This window comes from Tiliqua scincoides, chromosome 1 (assembly GCF_035046505.1).
Source record: "Tiliqua scincoides isolate rTilSci1 chromosome 1, rTilSci1.hap2, whole genome shotgun sequence".
Lineage (NCBI taxonomy): Eukaryota > Metazoa > Chordata > Lepidosauria > Squamata > Scincidae > Tiliqua > Tiliqua scincoides.
The window spans coordinates 249,368,554-249,388,930 of record NC_089821.1 but is presented as its reverse complement, the minus strand read 5'-3'; the positions used below and the strand labels follow the sequence as shown (position 1 = coordinate 249,388,930).

At 45.3% G+C, this 20,377-nt stretch overlaps 1 protein-coding gene across 2 annotated transcripts in view; it reads left to right on the top strand.

Annotated features, from left to right (window-relative positions):
* The first annotated feature begins 6,241 nt into the window (after positions 1-6,241).
* The window catches only part of CNIH3 (cornichon family AMPA receptor auxiliary protein 3), a 99,831-nt gene continuing 85,695 nt past the window's right edge, over positions 6,242-20,377 (top strand). For both annotated transcript variants that reach the window (XM_066611675.1, XM_066611674.1), the window contains exon 1: positions 6,242-6,322. In XM_066611675.1, coding sequence (XP_066467772.1) covers positions 6,242-6,322 — 81 coding nt within the window. The remainder of the gene's footprint in view (positions 6,323-20,377) is intronic.

Below are 20,377 nucleotides of genomic sequence, written 5' to 3'. Positions count from 1 at the left end.
CTGGTGTTCTCAAACTGGCGACCTTCTGATGTTATCTTCGGGCAAACGGAGGCTCTACCCTGTAGACCAGACCTCCTGCCCCTACAAACATATGGAATAACTTGTGGTGGTGGATTGGGCCTGGAAGGGGTGTGGGATTGGCCTCAGCAGTGCAGAACATATCCTAACCCCCATTTCCGGCCTGATCAACCTTACATGGGCTGCTTGGATTTGCACCAGTGATTTCACTAGCACAGATCCAAATAGCACCCTAGAGGGGCTATTATTCTAGAGCTGAGGTGTTCTAGCCTGTCTGTTCTAGTGCAGGTCAGGATTTGGCTGTAAGATAAAGCAATAGCAAGTGTACTTGAAGAATCAGTTTACAATACAATGCTGAGGACATCTCATCTGTGTTCTATGTATCTTTATTTTAGAGTGGTTCGGAACAGAATGTTTTTTGTAGATTATCCACAATCCATCTGCTGTTTTTTAAAATTCATATTATTGCAGATGATAAATATTCAGGTGCTGGAGGAAATGTAATACAATACTGTACTAATTACAGTGTCTGTTTCTTCAAAGACTTATTATTTTGTCATTTTGTAACAATATCTGTCTAAAATGTACTGTTATTGATAAAAAATTTAACTTCAATATTTGTAGGCAAAAAGGGCCTTCACATGTAAAAGGACAAACAGACCAAAGAACTATAAGTGTAGTCAGCACATTCGGGCATAACTGTGAAGCCCATTATAGTCTGCAATTGCCGTGCCCCAGTTAATAAAACCTAGTTAATGTGCTGTACTGAATGATCATTAATAGCACTGCTTCTAGCAAGTCATTCCAGGCTAGTTTATTAATTTGTGGCCTTGTCACTGAATTCAAATAAACACTGTCCCCATGAGGCAAAAATGCATGCTCACTAAAAATAGCTCCCCCCTTCATACGACAAGAAAATTAGATTATTTAAGAGTATGCCTTTGAAGAAGGAAGTTGTACCTATTTGGACAATCATAAAATTCAAACAGTTCACATCATGTCTGCACTTGATTTGTCTATAGGAGACGAAAACAAATTGCCTCTGATCCTAGGAGGATTCCAAACATTGTTTGAAGTATAACTTGTTAAACATTATTAACATTAAGTGGGCCTGTCATGATCTCCCAGACATCTGTTGGTCCTATTATTTGAGACTTTTTTTCAGCTTATACAGCCTGAAGATGTGGACAGGATCCTCTGCAGTGTGAGGCCAACTACCTGCCTGCTTGACCCTTGCCCAGCTTGGGTTGTTCGATCTGCTGGGTGGCTGTGGTGGGGGGTTGGTCAGAGAAGGGAACTACAGTAAAACATATAAACTAACATTAATGAAGTACAATTAATACAATTAACAACAATACACAGATCAAAACGTTTAATGCAGCAAGGATAAAAGTGGAAAGTTGCAAGGGCTGTAAAGGTCATAACCAGCACCTTGAATTGCATTCAGAAGCAAATTCTCAATCAAAGCAGCTGAAACAAACAGTTATAATATGATATGAGCATAATGTCTCACTCCTCTTAATACTCTCACAGCTGCATTGTTGAAGCTTCCAAAGTCTTCAAAGGCAGCCCTATGTAAAGCACATCACTGTAATCCAAATGACGGCCCAATCTTATGCAGTGTAACTGCTGCTGGAACCAGCATTCTGGTGGTAGAGTGCACTTTACAGTTTTGTGAATACCATTCCAGAAGTGCACATAGCTGTGCGTTCCAGGATGTGGCCACAGATGGAGGGGAGGACCCCGCATGTAGTAGCGGCAAGGAGAGGCCCTGCCAACATTGGTAAGTTGCTGAGGTTGGTGGAATGCGGAGAAAAGAGGGTGTGCTAGAGGCAGGAGGGGTTGGCACCCATGGTGGGTGACTCGTGCTATATGCTTTCCCCTCCAGAGCCTGCTGACATGCCCCCTGTATCTCCTTGTGCCAACTAAAGAGCTGGTGCAGGTTCAAGGAGACCCACTGTGATTGAGGGGCTTATGGAGGGGTAAGGGAAGATATTTTCCATTGCCTTTCCCAAGCCTCCTGATTTCTCTCCGGCTATAGTATTCAGTGCAGCCTGTTTTGGTGCTGCTGCATGCTATGGTGGGAGAAAGGATAGGATTGGGCTGTAAGTATGACCTAGGTGGCAATTCTAAACACCTTCCAAGTAAACTTGCATAGCATTGGCATAAGGCATAGATAACCAAAGCCAGGATAACCAATGTGGTCTTTGGGCCAAAACATTTTGCTATATCTACTACAAGGCAACCCCAAGGTGACTTACAAGCCTGAACAAAACAATAAAGCAAAATTTGATCAAAAGGCAAAATGAAGCAAACGAAAAGTAGCAAAAAATCAAAACAAAACCTATAACTAAAATGCCAGCAATCTTGTATCACCCAGTGACCACCCGTTACTGCCAGATACCATTCCCCCTCCAAAATGAGACTGACGGTAGTATTATTGAATGGCAGTACTTTATAACACCTGTGTTTTTTCCATCACTTTTCAATAAGAAAGAAGCAAAGGGGGAGAATGTCAGAATAGTCAGCTTGACATAGAATAAAAAGAGCTCTGATGTACAAATACATGAGGATGACATGCTGAAGGTTTGTTTGTTTAATCTAGTTTTTGTTTTTTCTCTTTCTTGGTCTCTTGCAGAACCATACACCAGTACCAGATTTAAATCACAGTCAAAACAGTCTTACAATACATCTGTAGCTGAATCACACATCAATTAGATCTGCAGAACAGATAAGAAAAGCATTTCCCCCCCTTATCCTCTTGTTTCTAAATCAGAACTCCTATCTGTTTGCTACAGATTCAAGCTGGTGCTGAAAATGATTGAAAGTAAGCACAGACCACTTAAGGAGAGCGAAGATATAACCATAGTAACGAGAAAGAAAAATACTTTTCTAACAAAAGGTGATTAGGAAATACGTAAACAGGTGGAGGATTTGTGAATAATGTTTGTTAAAGGATTTGTGAATAATAGGAAGTGACTTGACTAGTTACCCACCCTCACTTTTTCTGGTGGTCTTTAAACATGGCTTTTTGGAATGCAAAAATTAATGTCTGTTTTAGAAAATGTATGTTTTTGTTGCTGACCATGTCCTCCCCAGATCAGAAAGCTATTGCATTTGTTTTTCACCTCATAGCTACAGTGGAAAATATTTCTCATCATACAGCTATAGCTGAAAATATTTTTGTGTACTCCTCCTCATGTGGTAATAGCTCATGGGGTAATAGCTCAGTGGTATATCACATGCTTTGAATGCAGACAGTCCAGGGTTTAGTCCCTGGCATCTCACAGAACAATTCTTGCCTAGAACACAGTCAATGTCAACAATACTGAGTGAGATGGAGCAAAGATCAGGGAGCAGAAGCAGGGGGCTGTGCTGGGCCTCTGTGGGCAAAAGACAGCAATAGTTTGCCAGTCTTAAGGCCAGTCCAAGGCCTCCTGTCACCTGACACGGTGAACTAAGTGCCTCCCCCCTTTCCTGGCAATGTGCCAGATGATGTGCCTTCCCAGAAACTGAGCTGAGGGGGGTGGAGTGGTAAGTATGGCACACTCTATGATGCATCATGTAAGTGCCCCTCCCCCTCAGCATTGGAGCCATTCAGGGCAGCAATAGCAAAGTACCATGGTGCAGTGCATTGTGGATGTGCCAAATGTACCACTCCACCCCCATGCCCTCCCACTTCCTGACTAGAAAAAGAAGACTGGGACAGAGCAGAAGAGGAAGTGTGGAGGAAAGAGGTGCTTTAGCTGTCCACTTTCCTTCACACTTCCTCTTCCCCTCTGTCTTCTTTTTTCCTTTTCCAATCCAAGAAGAGAAGTAGAAGCAGAAGCAGTGGATGCATTTGGGTGGATGGTGATGGGCAGCCCCCTCGCCAATCTACTGCCTGAGACAACTACCTCAGTTAGTCTCCTGGATGGGCTGGCTCTGGGTCTAAGCAGCTTTGAGTGTGCTGCCTTTTGAATCAAATTAATGCTTTTTGGATAAGGACTTCTTTGACATCTTTATGTCATAAAGGTATTGCATGAAGCACAGGCATCAGGTATAGTTAAATCTATAGGTATGATTTGGAGTTGTGCAGATTTTTTTGCTAAACAGGTGGAAGAAGCAGGAGCTTGGGAAGACTGAGGGTCAATTCACATGACCAAATTGGTTGAGAACGTGGATCAAGTAGATCAATGCAAAATTCTGTGTTGTCTGTAACAATGTGGCTTCTCTCCAGGTCTGCACTTCTGTGATACTAACAGCCCAATCCTAAGCATGTGCATTCAGAAGTAAGTCCCATTAGAGTCTATGGGGCTTACTCCCAGAAGTCTGGATAGGATTGGGCTGTGAATAGTGTTTTGTAGCAAGAGGATCATACCCCAGAGTGGTGTAATGAAATGTACATTTCTTAGTACTGTATTCACATCAACAGTTTTCAGGTACAAAATCACACCCTTTAATCAGGAAGAGTGGAATCCTTTGCCACATGAATTCAGTTGCATATGCAGGCAGCTAGGAAAATATTTTGTATAAGAATGTAAGAAAAGCCCGGCTGGACCAGACCAAAGGCCTATTTAGTCCAGGTTCCTGTATCTCAGTGTTTGAGAAAACATTTTACTTCAAAACTACTGGAAAAGCCCAGGAAAAAAAACACAGCAGGTTCCTTTTACAAGTCAGAACCTTTCATTCCATGACCTTCTCTAGATTTTTCTTTTCTTTTCTAGTTGTAAAAGTTCCCTTTAAATAGCAGGAAGAAGATTTTTTTAAGAGCAGAGTTTCTCAAAGTTTTAGTGTCAGGACCCACTTTTTAGAATTACAATCTGTTGGGACCCACATGAAGTGATCCCAATAACCTATAAGTGATGTAATTGCTGGAAGTGACATCTTCAAGCAGGAAAATTTTTAATAACCCTAGGCTGCAGTCCTACCCACACTTGACAAAAACTATACATAGGAGCCTGTTAAAGTACAGATCAGTAACATTCCCCCAAATGCAGTCACTTAGCATGGGAGCATCAAGTCTAAGATATTAAAAATAAACTATTGAAATGAATGAGGACCCACCTGAGATTGGCTTGCGACCCACCTGTTTGAGAAATACTGTTTGAGAGAGTTTAATTTCAAAGCACGGTTTGAAACCCCTCTTGCCTGCTGAGGAGGAAGCATCTTGCTGGTTACATTTGACAGGACGACACTGACTCTACCCAAGTTTATGCAGGCTGTTTTCCCCTCCCCACCTCCAAGGAAGTCGGAGAAGAAAGCCCCAGATGGATTGGGAAGCGAATGAATGGGGAGGTTGTCCGAACTGCGCACTTAAGGCGGACAGCCTGAAACAGCGTGTAGTTCAAAGAGCCCCACGAGATCAATTTGGTCCAGCTTGCAAGACAGACTGACTGACAGCTTCACCTCCAGCATGCGGGGCCACGTGGTTTGCTCCTGCGAACTGGAGAGAACGTGTCGGGGGTGGGGGGCTGCACTGAGTTTCGTGTGCAGGAGGTGGGACTGGGAGGAGTCCGCGGCGCCTCCTCTCTGCCGGCGAGTTTGCCTGGCTGGGCTTGTGAGGCTGGAGCCGCCGCTCGGCAAGGCAGAGCGCGCGCGCGCGCGCAGGAAGCCCGAGGTCTCGGTGTGCGGCTGCAGCAAGTGGCGACCTGCCTCTCCCCCCAGCGAGAGCGGCTGGGCTGAGCGAGGACCCCGGCCCTTCCCCACGTGCCGTCGAGGAGCGGCCAGGCTGCGGCTGCGAGGCGGAGGGGCGAAGGAAGTCCTGTCGGAGGAGGCGCTTGTGCAGCGCGGCTCCCTCGTCCCAGCAGAGCTCCGCTTCGCGCACCCTCTTGCTGCCCACAGCGGAGACCGGAGCGGAGGCTTCCCTTTCCGATGGCGCTTCCTCACCCTTTGGGGACCTTGGCTCTGGGCTTCCTGGCGCGGTGACCTGGCACGGCCCCCCTTTAGCTTCGACGGCTCTCGCCTGCAGCCAGGATTGGGGGGCTCTCGCCGCAGCTCCTCCTACACATGCTGCTTACCCGGCTGGGCAGGCGCAGCCAGCGCGCGGCTGCCTCTGCTGACATCTGCGCAGCTTCAGGGACAATTTTCCGGGCTGGGGGTGTTTTCTGAAGCAGGACCCCCTTTCAGTGGCGGTGACGGACGAAGCTTGACCCACCAGCATCCCTGCAAAGGTGTTTGGCTTCCCGTGGTGGGTCGGTCGGTGCCTGTGCGCCACTTCCACAAGGAGAGCTCTTCTCCCGACATGGCCTTCACATTTGCCGCCTTTTGCTACATGCTCTCCCTGGTGCTGTGCGCCGCTCTCATCTTCTTCGCCATCTGGCACGTAAGTCAAGTTTTCCCATAAGTACCTCTTTTTGTAGGGCTGGTGGGGGCTTCCTCTTGGGTGAGTAAAGTGCATGTGTGCATGATTGTGCTACAGGGATGTGCAGTGGTTGGGGAGGCAGGTGAGGCAGTCTCCCCCTCCCTGGGGTCCTTCGGGAAGCACCGCCACCATGTGAGGCACCCAAGCACCCACAACCCATGCACAAGCTTGGGTGCCTCACACAGCGGCAGTGCTTTCCGAAGGACTCCAGTGGGAAAACTCTGCTTCACCTGCCTCCCCACCCACTGCACATCCCTGGAATGTAGGGCCAGCCTAAAGACCTTCTGATGCTTGAGGCAGCACACCACATACTGCCCCTCCTTACCCAAGGATGTACTAGTCTCTGTTCCTCCCATCCTCAACCAATGTCTTAGTTCAACTCTTCTTTCCCCTCCATGTTTCCTTGTCCTCTCTGTCACCCTCTTCCAGTTGAGGGAGTGGAAGGAGAAAGAGAGTGGATGCAAAGAAGGAGGGGATAGAGAAGAGCACCCCCACCTTCTGATGTATCGGCTTTCCTTGGTTTCATGGATGGGTTGAACTTGTGTGGATGAGCATCACAGATCAAATGCCACAGCTAGAGCTTTCAGATCCCCTCCACAATTCTTTTCAGTGGAGACAGTTCACACACTCAGTAGCCAGTCCTTAAGTGTTTGCTTATCAAGCAAGGAGAAACTAAGTGATGTAGCTGCATGTGGGAACTTACACATTTGGAGTCCAGCCCTCTCATTTTCCCCACCCTAGCATGCAGTCGCACCAAAACAGGCTCTGTATGTATGGAAGTCATGTTTGTGGATGGTTTCTCTGTCTTGGGAAGTGGAGTGCAGCCCATTCTGGATGGGTTGCACATGCCCTGAAGGATTGGGGCTGTAGTCTAAGAGTGCTATTACATCAGCTTTGTCTTTGAAGACCCATGCAGCTTCCATGCCACAAAGAATCTTCCAACAGCTGTTGTGCCAGCTGCAGCCCCTCCTAGACAGAGATAGTATAGCCATGTAATATGTATGTGTATCGAACAGCATGGTAATATCCTTTTGAAGTATCAGAATGCACTGTACTTAAGAGTGCCTTTGAAGACTGCTCAGATACTGTAGATCAGTGTTTCTCAAACTGTGGGTTGTGAACCAATTTCAGGTGGGCCCTCATTCATTTCAAAATTTTATTTTTAATATATTAGACTTGATGCTACCCTGATATGTGACTGCATTTGGAGAAACGTTACACATCTGTATTTTTAACAGGCTACTATGTATATTTTTTTTAACAAGGATAGTAAATGGGACTTACTCCTGGGTAAGTGTGGGTAGGATTGCAGCCTAGGATTGTTAAAAAATTTCCTGCTTGATGATGTCACTTCCGGTCATGACATCACTTCTGGTGGTCCTGACAGATTCTCATTCTAAAAAGTGGGTCCCAGTACTAAAAGTTTGGGAACCATTGTGATGGTTCATAGTATCATAGAATTAGAAGGAGCCTTTAAGGCCATCTAGTTTAATAGTTCTCAAACTTATTGGTCTCTGAAGCCCTTTGCATGCCGAGAAGGGAGCCCCCTCTCGTACGTATCTGGAGTCCCAGGGAGTCCCAGAGCATCAGCACATGTATGGAGTGATGCAGCCCAATCCTCAATACCTGTGAAGAACCTGAACAGGAGGGGAATGAAGAAGGAGATCCATGAACAGGGGAGCAAGAGGGACAGGCAATCATACCATGCAGGGGGAAGATCGTAGAGCCTCTGAAGGGATCTCAGGGAGCCCAAGGACTCCTAGAAGCACACATTCAGAAATGCTGATCTAATCCAACCCCTGCTTGAACAATCCTCTCTAGAGCATTTCCAAAATGTGTCCATGGAGCCTTTACTTGAATTCCTCTAGTGAGGGAAAACTCACTGCTTTTATTGCTAATCTGTTCTATTCTTGAACAGCTCTTGCTGTTAAGAAATTTTTTCTGATATGCAACTAAAATCTCCCCTCCCTTAAAGTCTCCCTTGGTGAAATCTCCCATAAGGTGATGTACTGAGCACCTTAAGCTTAGTAGAGCTAAGCCTACTGTCTGGGGCGGCGGAGAGCAAATCTTTGCCCATTTTCCTGTGACAGCCCTTCTGGTATTTGAAGATTGCTATCATGCCTTCCTTCAGCCTTCTCCCAGGCTTAGTGTACCAAGTTCCCTCAACCTTTTCACATAGATCTTGTTTTTCTTGCCCCTGACCTTCTTTGTTGCCCTTCTCTGAACCTGTTCAAAGTTTGGCTGCATCTTTCAGATGTGACACCCAGAACTGGCCACAGTGCTGACCAACTGTTCAAAATACAGGTGCTTGATTATTGACTGAGACTGAGGAAACAAAACACATCTTACCCCTTTTAAAACTACACTGGCTCTCAGTCAATTTCCCAGCACAACTCAAAGAGCTAGTTTTAACTTGTAAGTACCTAAATGAATTGGGACTCTCTCTCTTATGAACATGCACAAGTATTTAGATCCATAAATTATTTATACATCCATAAATTAAATGATTTATGGCTCTTAATACCAATTATTTATTATTTTAGATAAATAACATATAATAATAATTTATTAATATAGTTACAGAAGCTATGTCGGTTTGTCTAGTTCAGTGGTTTTCAACCGCTGTGCCATGAGGCAGCCTCAGGTGTGCCACAGGGCCAGAGGATGTAGGTAGCAGCCTCTGAGAAGCAGCTGCTTTGACCCTCATGCGGCAGCAGTGGAAAAAGGAGCATGCTTTGCATCTCCTGCTGCTCAGCAAGAGGAAAGCTGCAACCCGATCCTCATTTACCTGGGAGTAAGCCCCATTGACTATTATGGGGCTTACTTCTGAGTAGACATGCCTAGGATTGCATATGATCCCTTGTTTGTCCTGCGTGCTGATTGGGCAGCCAGAGGAGCCTGGAGGAGGTCTGGGCGGGGTAAGTGAGAACTAGGGAGGGGGGGCAGGCAAGCAGGTAGGAAGCCAGTGAGTTTGCTGAGGCCAGCAGCCACAAAAGCCCTTTTCCTTGCCACAGTTGCCAAAGGGACCCTCCTGCCTTGCCTTTGCCTTTTAGAGGAAAGGTATTGGGCCACACTCCTATCCACACTTTCCTGGGAGTAAGCCCCATTGACTACAATGGGACTTACTTCTGAGTAGACACACCTGGGCTGCTGGGCTCTCTGGATCCTCCCCTAGCCCCACTTTCCTGGGAGTAAGCCCCATTGACTATAATGGGACACTTCTGAGTAGACATGCCTAGGATTGGGCTTTTGGTCACACTTTTTTCGGAAATACAGGGACAGGCAATTGGGGGGGGGGAGAATGTGAGGCAAGTGATTCTGGACCTTTGGAAGGTGTGGACCAGTGAGGGGAGAGACAGTAGGAGAGGTGCTAACTGCAATTATGAGATGGGGGGGAATGTGCCTAAGGAAGGGGGTGGGGTGGGGGAGAGGAGGAGAGAGAAGTGCCAATTGCCTGCTCCTGTATTTGAGAAAAAAGAGTGCAACCAAAAGCCCAATCCTAGGCATGTCTACTCAGAAGTAAGTCCCACAGGCACATTCCCCCCTAGTCTTTGGCCGCAATCCTAGCCACATTTTCCTGAGAGTCCTGTTGGCAACCTTCAGTCTCGGAAGACTATGGTATCGCGCTCTGAATGGTGGTTCTGGAACAGTGTCTAGCGTGGCTGAAAAGGCCGATTCGGGAGTGACAATCCCTTCCACACTAGGAGCAAATGTAGTGTGTCCCTGGTCTGTCTCCCTGGCTATGGGCCTTCCTTCTTTGTCTCTTTGCCTCAGACTGTTGGCCAAGTGTCTCTTCAAACTGGGAAAGGCCATGCTGCACAGCCTGCCTCCAGGCGGGCCGCTCAGAGGCCAGGGTTTCCCACCTGTTGAGGTCCACTCCTAAGGCCTTCAGATCCCTCTTGCAGATGTCCTTGTATCGCAGCTGTGGTCTACCTATAGGGCGCTTTCCTTGCACGAGTTCTCCATAGAGGAGATCCTTTGGGATCCGGCCATCATCCATTCTCACAACATGACCGAGCCAACGCAGGCGTCTCTGTTTCAGCAGTGCATACATGCTAGGGATTCCAGCTCGTTCCAGGACTGTGTTGTTTGGAACTTTGTCCTGCCAGGTGATGCCGAGGATGCGTCGGAGGCAGCGCATGTGGAATTCGTTCAGTTTCCTCTCCTGTTGTGAGCGAAGAGTCCATGACTCGCTGCACTACAGAAGTGTACTCAGGACACAAGCTCTGTGGACCTGGATCTTGGTATGTTCTGTCAGCTTCTTGTTGGACCAGACTCTCTTTGTGAGTCTGGAAAACGTGGGAAATGTGAGTCTGGAAAAATGGGGCTTCCTGAGAGTAAGCCCCATTGAACAAAATAGGGCTTACTTCTGAGTACACCTGGTTAGGATTGTGCCCTTTGTCATGTAATGATTTAATTGTATTAATTATATTAATTAAAAATTAATTGTAATGTAGTAATTTAATGTAAGTAAAAAAACTGGGAGTGTGCCTTGACAATTTTAGTGCCTTGACAGTGTGTCTTGAGCTGAAAAGGTTGAAAATGGGTGGTCTAGTGTATCAAGTAAAAGAATCATTGTCATATCTCTTAGGCAATGATGGTATGATTCTGTCTTCATTAAACTTCCATATGATGTTCCAGTGATGGCTCCACTTTATAGGAAATAAAAAAAAATTTGTTGCAACATAGGCAACCAAGGGCCCAATCCTATCCAATTTTCTAGTGCCGGTGCTGCTGTGCTAATGAGGTATGCACTGCTTCCTGTCTTGGGGAGGCAGTCACAGAGGCCTCCTCAATGTATGGAAACATTTGTTCCCTTACCTCAGGGCTGCATTGCAGCTGCACCAGTGCTGGGAAGTTGGATAGGATTGGGCCCCAAGTCACCACTGTGGTTCTCAGTTATTTATGAGGCTGTGTTTGTGTTCTACATGGGAACTGCCTTATACCAAGTCAAACCAATTGGTCTACCTACCTCAGTAATGTTGACACTGAGTAACAGTGACTCTCTAAGTTTCAGACAGGAATATTCCTTTGGAATCTCACTTGGAGATTGTACCTGGAACCTTCTGTATGCAAGGCATGTGCTCTGCCACTGACAACCCAATCCTAACCTCCACTAGCACAGTGGGATCTCATTGCCTCTCTTGTATCCAGCACAGCTTAGGAGCAGGTTGGAGGCTTCCTTGGGATAAGGGGATATTCTTCCAGCCTGTCCAGTGGGGCTACTTGGACCTGCACCAGCCTGTGCAGGGCTTCTTGGCCTGGGAGGAAGGTAGGATATGGGAGGATGGTAGGAAGGTAGGAATCCCGAACCCCTCCTAGGCCTGTCCCAGTACTCATTCTGCCCCCCCAACCCAGAAATGCCTCCTCCTACCACTCTTCTCCAGCCCCTATGCTGCTCAGTTCTCTTACTTACTCTGCTGTCAGCTGGGAGTCAGGATACAGTGCTGGTGAGATGGTGCAAGCCTTCCCACCAGTGCTGCCTACTCTTGAGTCATTGTAAACGTGCTTTGTGGCCCATTTGCGCTGGTGCTAGCAATCAGTAGGATTGCGCTGTGAGTTATGGTCCTTCCTCATGCCCATCTAGATAGTAGTGGAGCAAGAGGGGGCCAGTCTTGTAAGTGCTGCACAGCTCAGGAACTTGCTGTGTAAGTTGCCCTCCCCCTTGCTCCTGGAGCCTTTGGGGGGGGGGGTTGAAAACAATGTGGATGAGGTGCCTTTGTGTTGCTTTTGCTCCTCAGAATGGCCCCAAGAGTGAGGGAGAAGGGCAGCGTACACAGCAAGTTTCTGAGCTGGGCAGCACTTACAGTTCCTCCCCCCCAGTTCTGCTACTACCTCTAGAACCCTTTCCTTTAGGAGGATTTAGTGAATGAAATGTTCTGAGGAATTGATACCTTTTTCAGAATCAAGAAATAATCTCCCCCAAACCTGGGTCAGGTGAGAGGGTTTCCAGATCATAATCAAAACAGTCATCATATATTCCCCAACAACTTTAGGTAATAAAGAAATAAAAAGTTCCATAAGAGTATAGGGTTTTGGTATCTGCTACTGAGGATGCTCTATTGCAGTTGAGCATGCTTTAGTAGTTTTTGGTACAGCAATCTGAGTGAAGCAGGCTGTCTGAGGCATCAGATTTTGGACATCATTAAAGCTTAAATTAATATTATATTTTACTGTCTGGAGAAGATTGATTTAGATATTTCACCAGTACTAAAAATGTCTTGGACCAGCTTTGTGTTGGAGCAAGGTAGCAAAGGAGAGGCAAGGAAGAGAGAATTGGTTAGAATGGTACAAAGGGTTTAAAAGCCCTTAAGTATTGGTGGGCAGTCTACAAATTGCACAAGTCATAGATTGCCAGGTTTGGATGAAAGCCTATACTGAAAGTTTCCAGTCTTGGGACGTGAGAACGGAGGAATATGACCAGACTCCACCAACGCCCCTTTCAGCATGTCTTCTTTACAATGTATGAGTCTTTAAAGATGTGCACCCACAGAGCAGCTTGGGAATTTGAAGGACAAGTGAGCTCTGACTCCATCAGCTCCAGAGTTCTTCTTGCAATTAAACAAGTAACTATAACAACTGAATGCTTGAAAATGCCACTGTGGCGTCTGTGATGATTAAACCAGGAGGCAAAGGGAAAGAAGAGGCACTAAGCACCGCAGAGACAGACATTTGGGGTGGAGGGGCAAGCGAGACCATGCGAGTGCATCTTGCTGCTGAAAGCAGCACTCCACTGCCTGATGACACATTTACTTGATCTCCACTAAACACTATAAGAGAAAGTATAGTGAAGAGTAAAATAAAGTGATTGGCTTGTCCCTCTTTAAAGTGCTAAATGCATTCCTTCTTTGAAGGACTCTTAGAAAATAACTCATAATGAGGTAATAGTCTCTCTGCTATAGTCTCCAGAATGTTCTGACATCAGCCACAAAACAAACACACACACACAAAAGCACACCTGAATTTAACTCCAGTGTCTATTTGTGAAACACTGCAGGAATTGCTCTAGGATAGTTCCTGCATATGTAATTGATGCAGTCCACTGTGGGGTTAGTGGAGATAAGTGTTCTGCTTGGAAAAGAATCAAATCTCTTTGTCCATTCATGGGTGCGTGTGCATTTGTGTAGAGTGTATATGTAAGGAATGCTTATTACTACTGAATAACCCCCACAGGGGTACTTAGCATGCTTTTTCCTGCTGCGTGTGCATGCGTGTGAGTTATTCTTTATCCTTTGCATGCATTTTCCAATGTTTACATGTGCTGATATTTTAAGAGTAAAGAGTAATTTACTCTTCAGTAATTCGTACAGAAGTACAGCAATAGCCTTTATTCATGTAAACATAGTCCATTATCGAATTTACTTTTGTTGTATCAATTTGGGCTATGTGGATGACCCACCTCCTCTCTCTCTCTCTCTCTCTCTCTCTCTCTCTCTCTCTCTCACACACACACACACACACACACACACACACACGTAAACACATAAGGAAAGAGCAGGATCATACCTCTTGACTGTATGCCCAATGCCCTGCTTATACTGGCCATGCCGCAGCAGCTACTCATTTGGTGATAGTAAGAAAGGGGCTTGTCCATTTCTCAGTGATGCCAGACCTGGTGCCAGTGGGTACATCAGTGTCCCCCATGCATTCCCCAGGGTGTATGTGTCTTTCTGCTGCTTGTACCTGATGTTTTTGTGGAATTTTGGGTATCTCTTGGCTCTAAGAATTGTGAATCCAGGCAAGGTAGTGGACACTTGACCAACTTCAGATTTGCCCGCCTGCCTCTGCAGCCACCCACCAGCTTTTTTTAAATGCATCATGAGACTTAGCGGCTATTTTAAATGGATCTGAGCGGCTGCCACCATCTTGATGAGGATGAGAAGGCCTGTCAGGCAGGCAGGCAGAGAGTGTGCAGCTGCCCACCAGCAGGAGAGGTGGCAGTCTCTGAAGCCGCAGCCTTCCACTGCACAAGTGGAGCCGACTGCTTTCTCTTTACAGAGGGCTGCGGTTGCAGGAGTGGCACTGGGAAAGTAAAGAGCACTCAGCTGGGCTGTTCTATGCAGTTGTTACATTTGTGTAGTGGAGGACAGTGGCTGCAGGGGCAGAGGCAGTGCTGCCACCCTCAGTGGGTAGCTCCTTGCACTCTGTTTTCTTGCCTGTGCTTGCTAGATGGACCTTCTCCTCCTGATCAGGATAGCAGCAGCCACTCGGATCCATTTTAGAAAGTCTGTTGGTCTTGCCCCACGTGAACCTGCCTCTTCCCTTCCAGTTGGCCCTGAGCATATGTGGACTTGAGCATCTGCGAAATTTCTCATCTGTGGGGGGTTCTGAAACCAAACCCCCAAGGTTAAGAAGGGCCCACTGTATACTTTTATAGTGGCAGGGAATATAAACCTCAGAACTGAATTACTGCAAGATTAGGATCCGGTTGCTAGTACTGAATGTTATGCGTGAGTTGTTGAGAAATAAGAGGGTGGGAGGAATTACACTGTCAGAAGAAGACAACTGACCTAGAGATGAGCTCATTGGAACAAAGTCAGCGCTGGTGGACAGCAGTGAGAATTGCATCTCCTGCTTGCTGTGAAGGAGAGTCCCACCACTGAATTGATCAACTGAGGGCACAATCCTAACCAGGTCTACTCAGAAGTAAGTCCTATTTTGCTCAATGGGGCTTACTCTCAGGAAAGTGTGGTTAGGATTGCAGCCTAAGGGCTCAATCCCAACATTCATTTAGGCCAGCGCAAGTCCAGGAGTGGGTCATGACCTGATTGCAAACTGGCCCAGGAGGGTTGCAGATGTGCAGTAAAGCTGGGGAGGGACATCCAGCCTCCACACTGACTTGGGGAAGGAGGGTTGCATCAGCCAAACTCAGCCAGTGCAGGGGTCTGGGGTGGGCAGGGAGAACATAAGAGCCATAAGAACATAAGAAGAGCCCCACTGGATCAGGCCATAGGCCCATCTAGTCCAGCTTCCTGTATCTCACAGCGACCCCACCAAATGCCCCAGGGAGCACACCAGATAACAAGAGACCTGCATCCTGGTGCCCTCCCTTGCATCTGACATAGCCCATTTCTAAAATCAGCAGGTTTCACATACACATCATGGCTTGTAACCTGTAATGGATTTTTCCTCCAGAAACATGTCCAATCCCCTTTTAAAGGCATCTAGGCCAGATGCCATCACCACATCCTGTGGCAAGGAGTTCCACAAACTAATTACACACTGGGTAAAAAAATATTTTCTTCTGTCTGTCCTAACTCCCCCAACACTCAACTTTCGTGAATGTCCCCTGGTTCTTGTGTTATGTGAGAGGGAAAAGAGCATCTCTCTATCCACTCTGTCCATCTCCTGCATGATTTTGTATGTCTCAATCATGTCCCCCTCAGGCGCCTCTTTTCAAGACTGAAGAGGCCCAAACGTTGTAGCCTTTCCCCATAGGGAAGGTGCCCCAGCCCAGTAATAATTTTGATTGCTCTCTTTTGCACCCGGAGGAGTTCCGGGGCAGGAGGAGGGCGGGCAGAGGGCGGTCCTGGAAGTGGAAGTTATGCTGGATCCCAACCCTGTTCCCTGAGCAGCATGGAGCGACTTGAAGCTGCTCTGTTCTCCTCAGACTTATGCCACCTCTGGAGGTGGCGCAAGTCTGAGGAGACCCATTGGGGGCCATGCCTGTTCCAGTGCAGGATAGGATTGCGCTGCATGAGGATTTGAAATAGTTTCTAATTTTTGTGTGTCTCCCACAAATACAGATCATCTTCAAGACCTGATCTGATTAAGGCTCAGTCATCAATTCAGGACTTAAGTTTTCACAGGAAATATGGGATGTATGAAACAAATTTCATGAACTAAAAATGTGAAATTAAGAAGTAAAGTTTTTCTTTTTCCATTTTTTAAAACTGAAAAATGACAGCCTAATCTTAGCATTCCATGCGATGTCAGGTGCTCTGTTGTGATGATGCTGACTGCCATCAAGCAGTCAGCATTTGTCGCAAAAGGAGCTCCCAAAGTACATGACTTAGCATGCTGCCAGCAGTGTAGTTGCAACTTCCCTCCAGCAATAACACATCTCCTGCTGCTGGATGACTTAGATAAATAACTGGGAGAGGTGGTAGAGAGTAGCCGGAGACAGGGAGGGGGCAAAACGGGGCAGGGGATGGTGGGGGATGGGCAGATTGAGTCCTAGGAAAGGGTGGAATCAGCTGCACCAGTGCTGCTGATATCTGAACCCCCTCCTGGGCCCAGTCCTGCAGCATAGGTCATTGTGGACCTGTGCGAGCAACATAATTGTTGCAAGTCTGTGTAGACACCTCCATGCTGTGGAGGCTTACCTCCAGATATGGAAATGATTGTACCTTTGGTCCTCTGCAATACCCACCCAACATAGGATGCAGCATTCACCATTTTGACATCACTACATTGACTGGTGGCGGAAAAGATAGAATTGGACCTTGAGTTTTATTCTGTAAGATCTCAAACAGGTACCAAGTGCACATTTTCAGAGTTCTTGACACCCATATGCTATATGGGGACCATGTCTATCCCCAGGCTCCTTCAAACCGCATATCCAGAAGCTAGCTGGATCTGTGGACGTCACATGGTCTAAAGATTGTCTTTAATACAAAACTCCTAACTGGCACCCATTTGTTATGATTTACCCTCACAACCAGGTTAGCACTACTGTGCAAAATTTGCCATTGGGGAAACTGCAGTATGGAAACAAGCTAGACTGTTGTCAGTGGCAAACAATAGAGACATTCAAAACAATAGATGCATTCTTGCATAAGTAGTGACAACCAAATTCATTCTTATGTCTTTCTTTCCACAACCAATGTTTCATTTGATTGTGTCATTAGCTCACAAACCTGTGTTGCAGGATGGATTTTTGAAAATCTGACAATAGCTGCAATACCCTCACATGCTTAAATTCAACTAAAGTTGCATGAGGCATGATTACCCAAAACTTTCTGTTTCATTTGCAGATTCCTTGGATACTATATTGTTCCTAAAGTGTGTTGCTATGGAACTATTTTCACTAGTGTTTTTTCAATGATAGATGAAGTTTCATCTTAACTCGTTTTTGCCCAGCCCACAAGTATACACATTTGATCCTTGTTGCGAATATGCAACGTTGGGCAGAAATGGCTTAATATACAAATCTCTTTAAAATTGCTATTTGCTTTGAGATTCATTGAATCAATTGTATTCTAAAGATTAAAAAAAAGAATGAACCTATTAACTGGAATCTCTTCACACCTTTTAAGATGAGAGGAAGTAGCTGTATAAAGTGTATGAAACACACATCTGAAGGAAGAAAAATTGTTGCTAAATTTGACTTATCATTAATGAATCGTGGGAGTGCTGGTGCTAATGTCTCTCATACTTAAGCAGTTAAGGAATAAAATTATAATTACCCTAATTTTTCTAGACGCCTAATCATCTTATGCAGATAGCAGGCACTAAGAAAGTTTTAAAATACTAGTCTAAACGCTGCTAGCATTTAGTGATATTATTAGGGCTATGTCATACATTACCTTTTTAAGTATATATGTAAGATGATTTAAAGGCATATCTAAAAATATAAAATGAATGCCGCAAAGACATTATTTACATTGGTACAATAATCAGGAAGCTGTGATTTGTTGCAGTTCCTTGTTAAGCATACATTCTGTGGCAAATCAGGGTTTGCCTCTGCATAATGTGTTAATTGGCCCTTAGCTTTTCCAACTGATTCACATATATTTTGCCACAATGTCAAGGATAGCTGGGATAGGAGCTGCATTTACAGAAGCAGGTCAGGGAAGTTTATCTGATCATGATCAGTTGGGTCATGGCAGTGATAGGATCAGAATAGGAACGTTACCAAACAAGGAAGAAGTAGGCAACACAGTACACAATAATTATGTACAATCATAATGCACAGGATTTCAAGTACTCTTGCATTGCATGTGTGTCATTTTATAATAGTGGTAGGAGCAGAAGTATTTGGATGGAAAATCATGGAACCCTGCAACTCTCTGCATAGTTAACAGTAGCAAAATATGTCAGGCTACACATAGAAACCTGATAGACCACAGGTTGCCTACCACTGGTATAGACAATACTGAGCCAGTGTTTCCCAAACTGTGGGTCATGACCTGATTGTTGGTGGATCATGAAAGTGACAGCTAATAACTGACAAGGAAAATTTATTGAGCCCTATGGAAAGTGAAACTGAGCCACATGTGTGCTTTTACTCATGAGTAAACTATGACTTTGAAGGATGGGCCAAGAGGAATGCACTGCCACCAGAATGGTCCTGATCTGATGAACACAGTTCCCCCCAAAACACTTGAGAACACTTCAAGCTGTTCACTTCAAGCTAACAAGGAAAATGTATTGAGCCCCGTGGAAAGCAAAACCAAGCCACATGTGCTTGTTTACTCATTAGTAGGCAACTGTGCCTTGGCTCCTATCAAAGGCCAGGTGAAGGGGAACACAAGGCCACCAGAATAGTTTCGATCTGATGAATGTGGATCTCAACAAATGTTCCAGAAGGTGTGTCCCCCAATTGCAAAAAGGGTAAAAATAGAGACTTGAGCACCTGGTAAGGTAAAACGTTTTTTAAAAATCTCGTAATGATAGGTAGGTCCTAGTAGTGTGTTGTTTTAAAACATTTGTTTGCTTATCTTGGGGCTGCATTACAGATGCATCGGTGCTGGAAAGTTGGATAGGATTGGACCCTTAGTTAAATGTTATTGGCCTTTACATAAAATCTGGATTCAGACCATGGTGTGGGGGCCACTCAGCCTCCGCTCTCCTTGGGAACAACCTGGAATCTTCCCCTGACAACTACAATTTACCCCAAGAGGGAAGCTGCTGTTGGTGCCAATAGGAAGCAGTGGCTGCTGTTCCATGAAAAAGTTATGCATGCCAGGGCCAATGGCATTTTTAATGTAAGTGTCATTTGACCCTTAGTCTCAAAACATATGATTTCTGATTCATAAAATGTAGTCATGCTGGTTATCTGCACTATCTTTGTAGGTTATTCAGCCTCCTACTTAGAAGCTTTTATGTTGCAAATGCTTATTAGTGCTTAGTTGTCAGGAACCTGTTGAGCATTTATACAATATCTTCCACTAGTACAACTAATTTTATACTGTAGGTTATATGAAGGACTTATTAAAAATCATTACTTGCTTGTCTTATATGTCAGTTGGTATAATTTCATAGCCATCTGGAACTGGATGACAAAGTTACCCGGGGTCTAAATGATCCTTAAGTTTCTGGTGTGAATTCTGTGGTATATAGGTTATAAGAATAACAACCATTACAATCACAGAGAGTTAATTGTATTCCTCAAACAGAAGAATACCAGAGCATATCACTCCCACACATCTTTTTTTGCCTTTAAAAATTGCAAAGTGGGAGAAGGAAATGTTAATCCTTAAAAACCTGTATTCTTACAATGAGAAAAATAAATTCACGGTTAATTGGATTTATAATTTGCTCCCCCACCTGTTGTGCCTAGACAGTGCGGGGGTTTAGTCCTTTTCAAACAGTGATAAAAATCTACATAAATCTCAGTATCTATATTATGTATAGTGGAAATTTGGAAGATCACTGTTCTAGGACCATAAGAATCTTGAAAGTAAACTCATTCAAGCCTGTCTAAGGAAAGCTTGTAAGCATTTACCTGAGAGTAAGTCCCATTAAACTTACTTCTGGCACCTACTTTTGAAAAGACATGCATAGGTTTGTGCTGATAAGGTAGGTTCATTATTGACAATCTGCTTCTACCAGTGTTGCCGCACTTGGGGACACCTAGGAATGGCCCTACATGTGTACTCAAAGAAGTGCATTGAGGATCTTTGACTGTTTGCTGTGGTGCACCTAGGGGTAACTGTTAACAAAGAGGGGGAAAGAAAGTGAATCTATAGGGTTTAAATCATGGTACACAGTATATTTAGAAATTGTTTATAATGGAAGGAATAAGAATAAATGTGGTAGAAGAAACTGAAGTACTAGCAATATACGTTACAA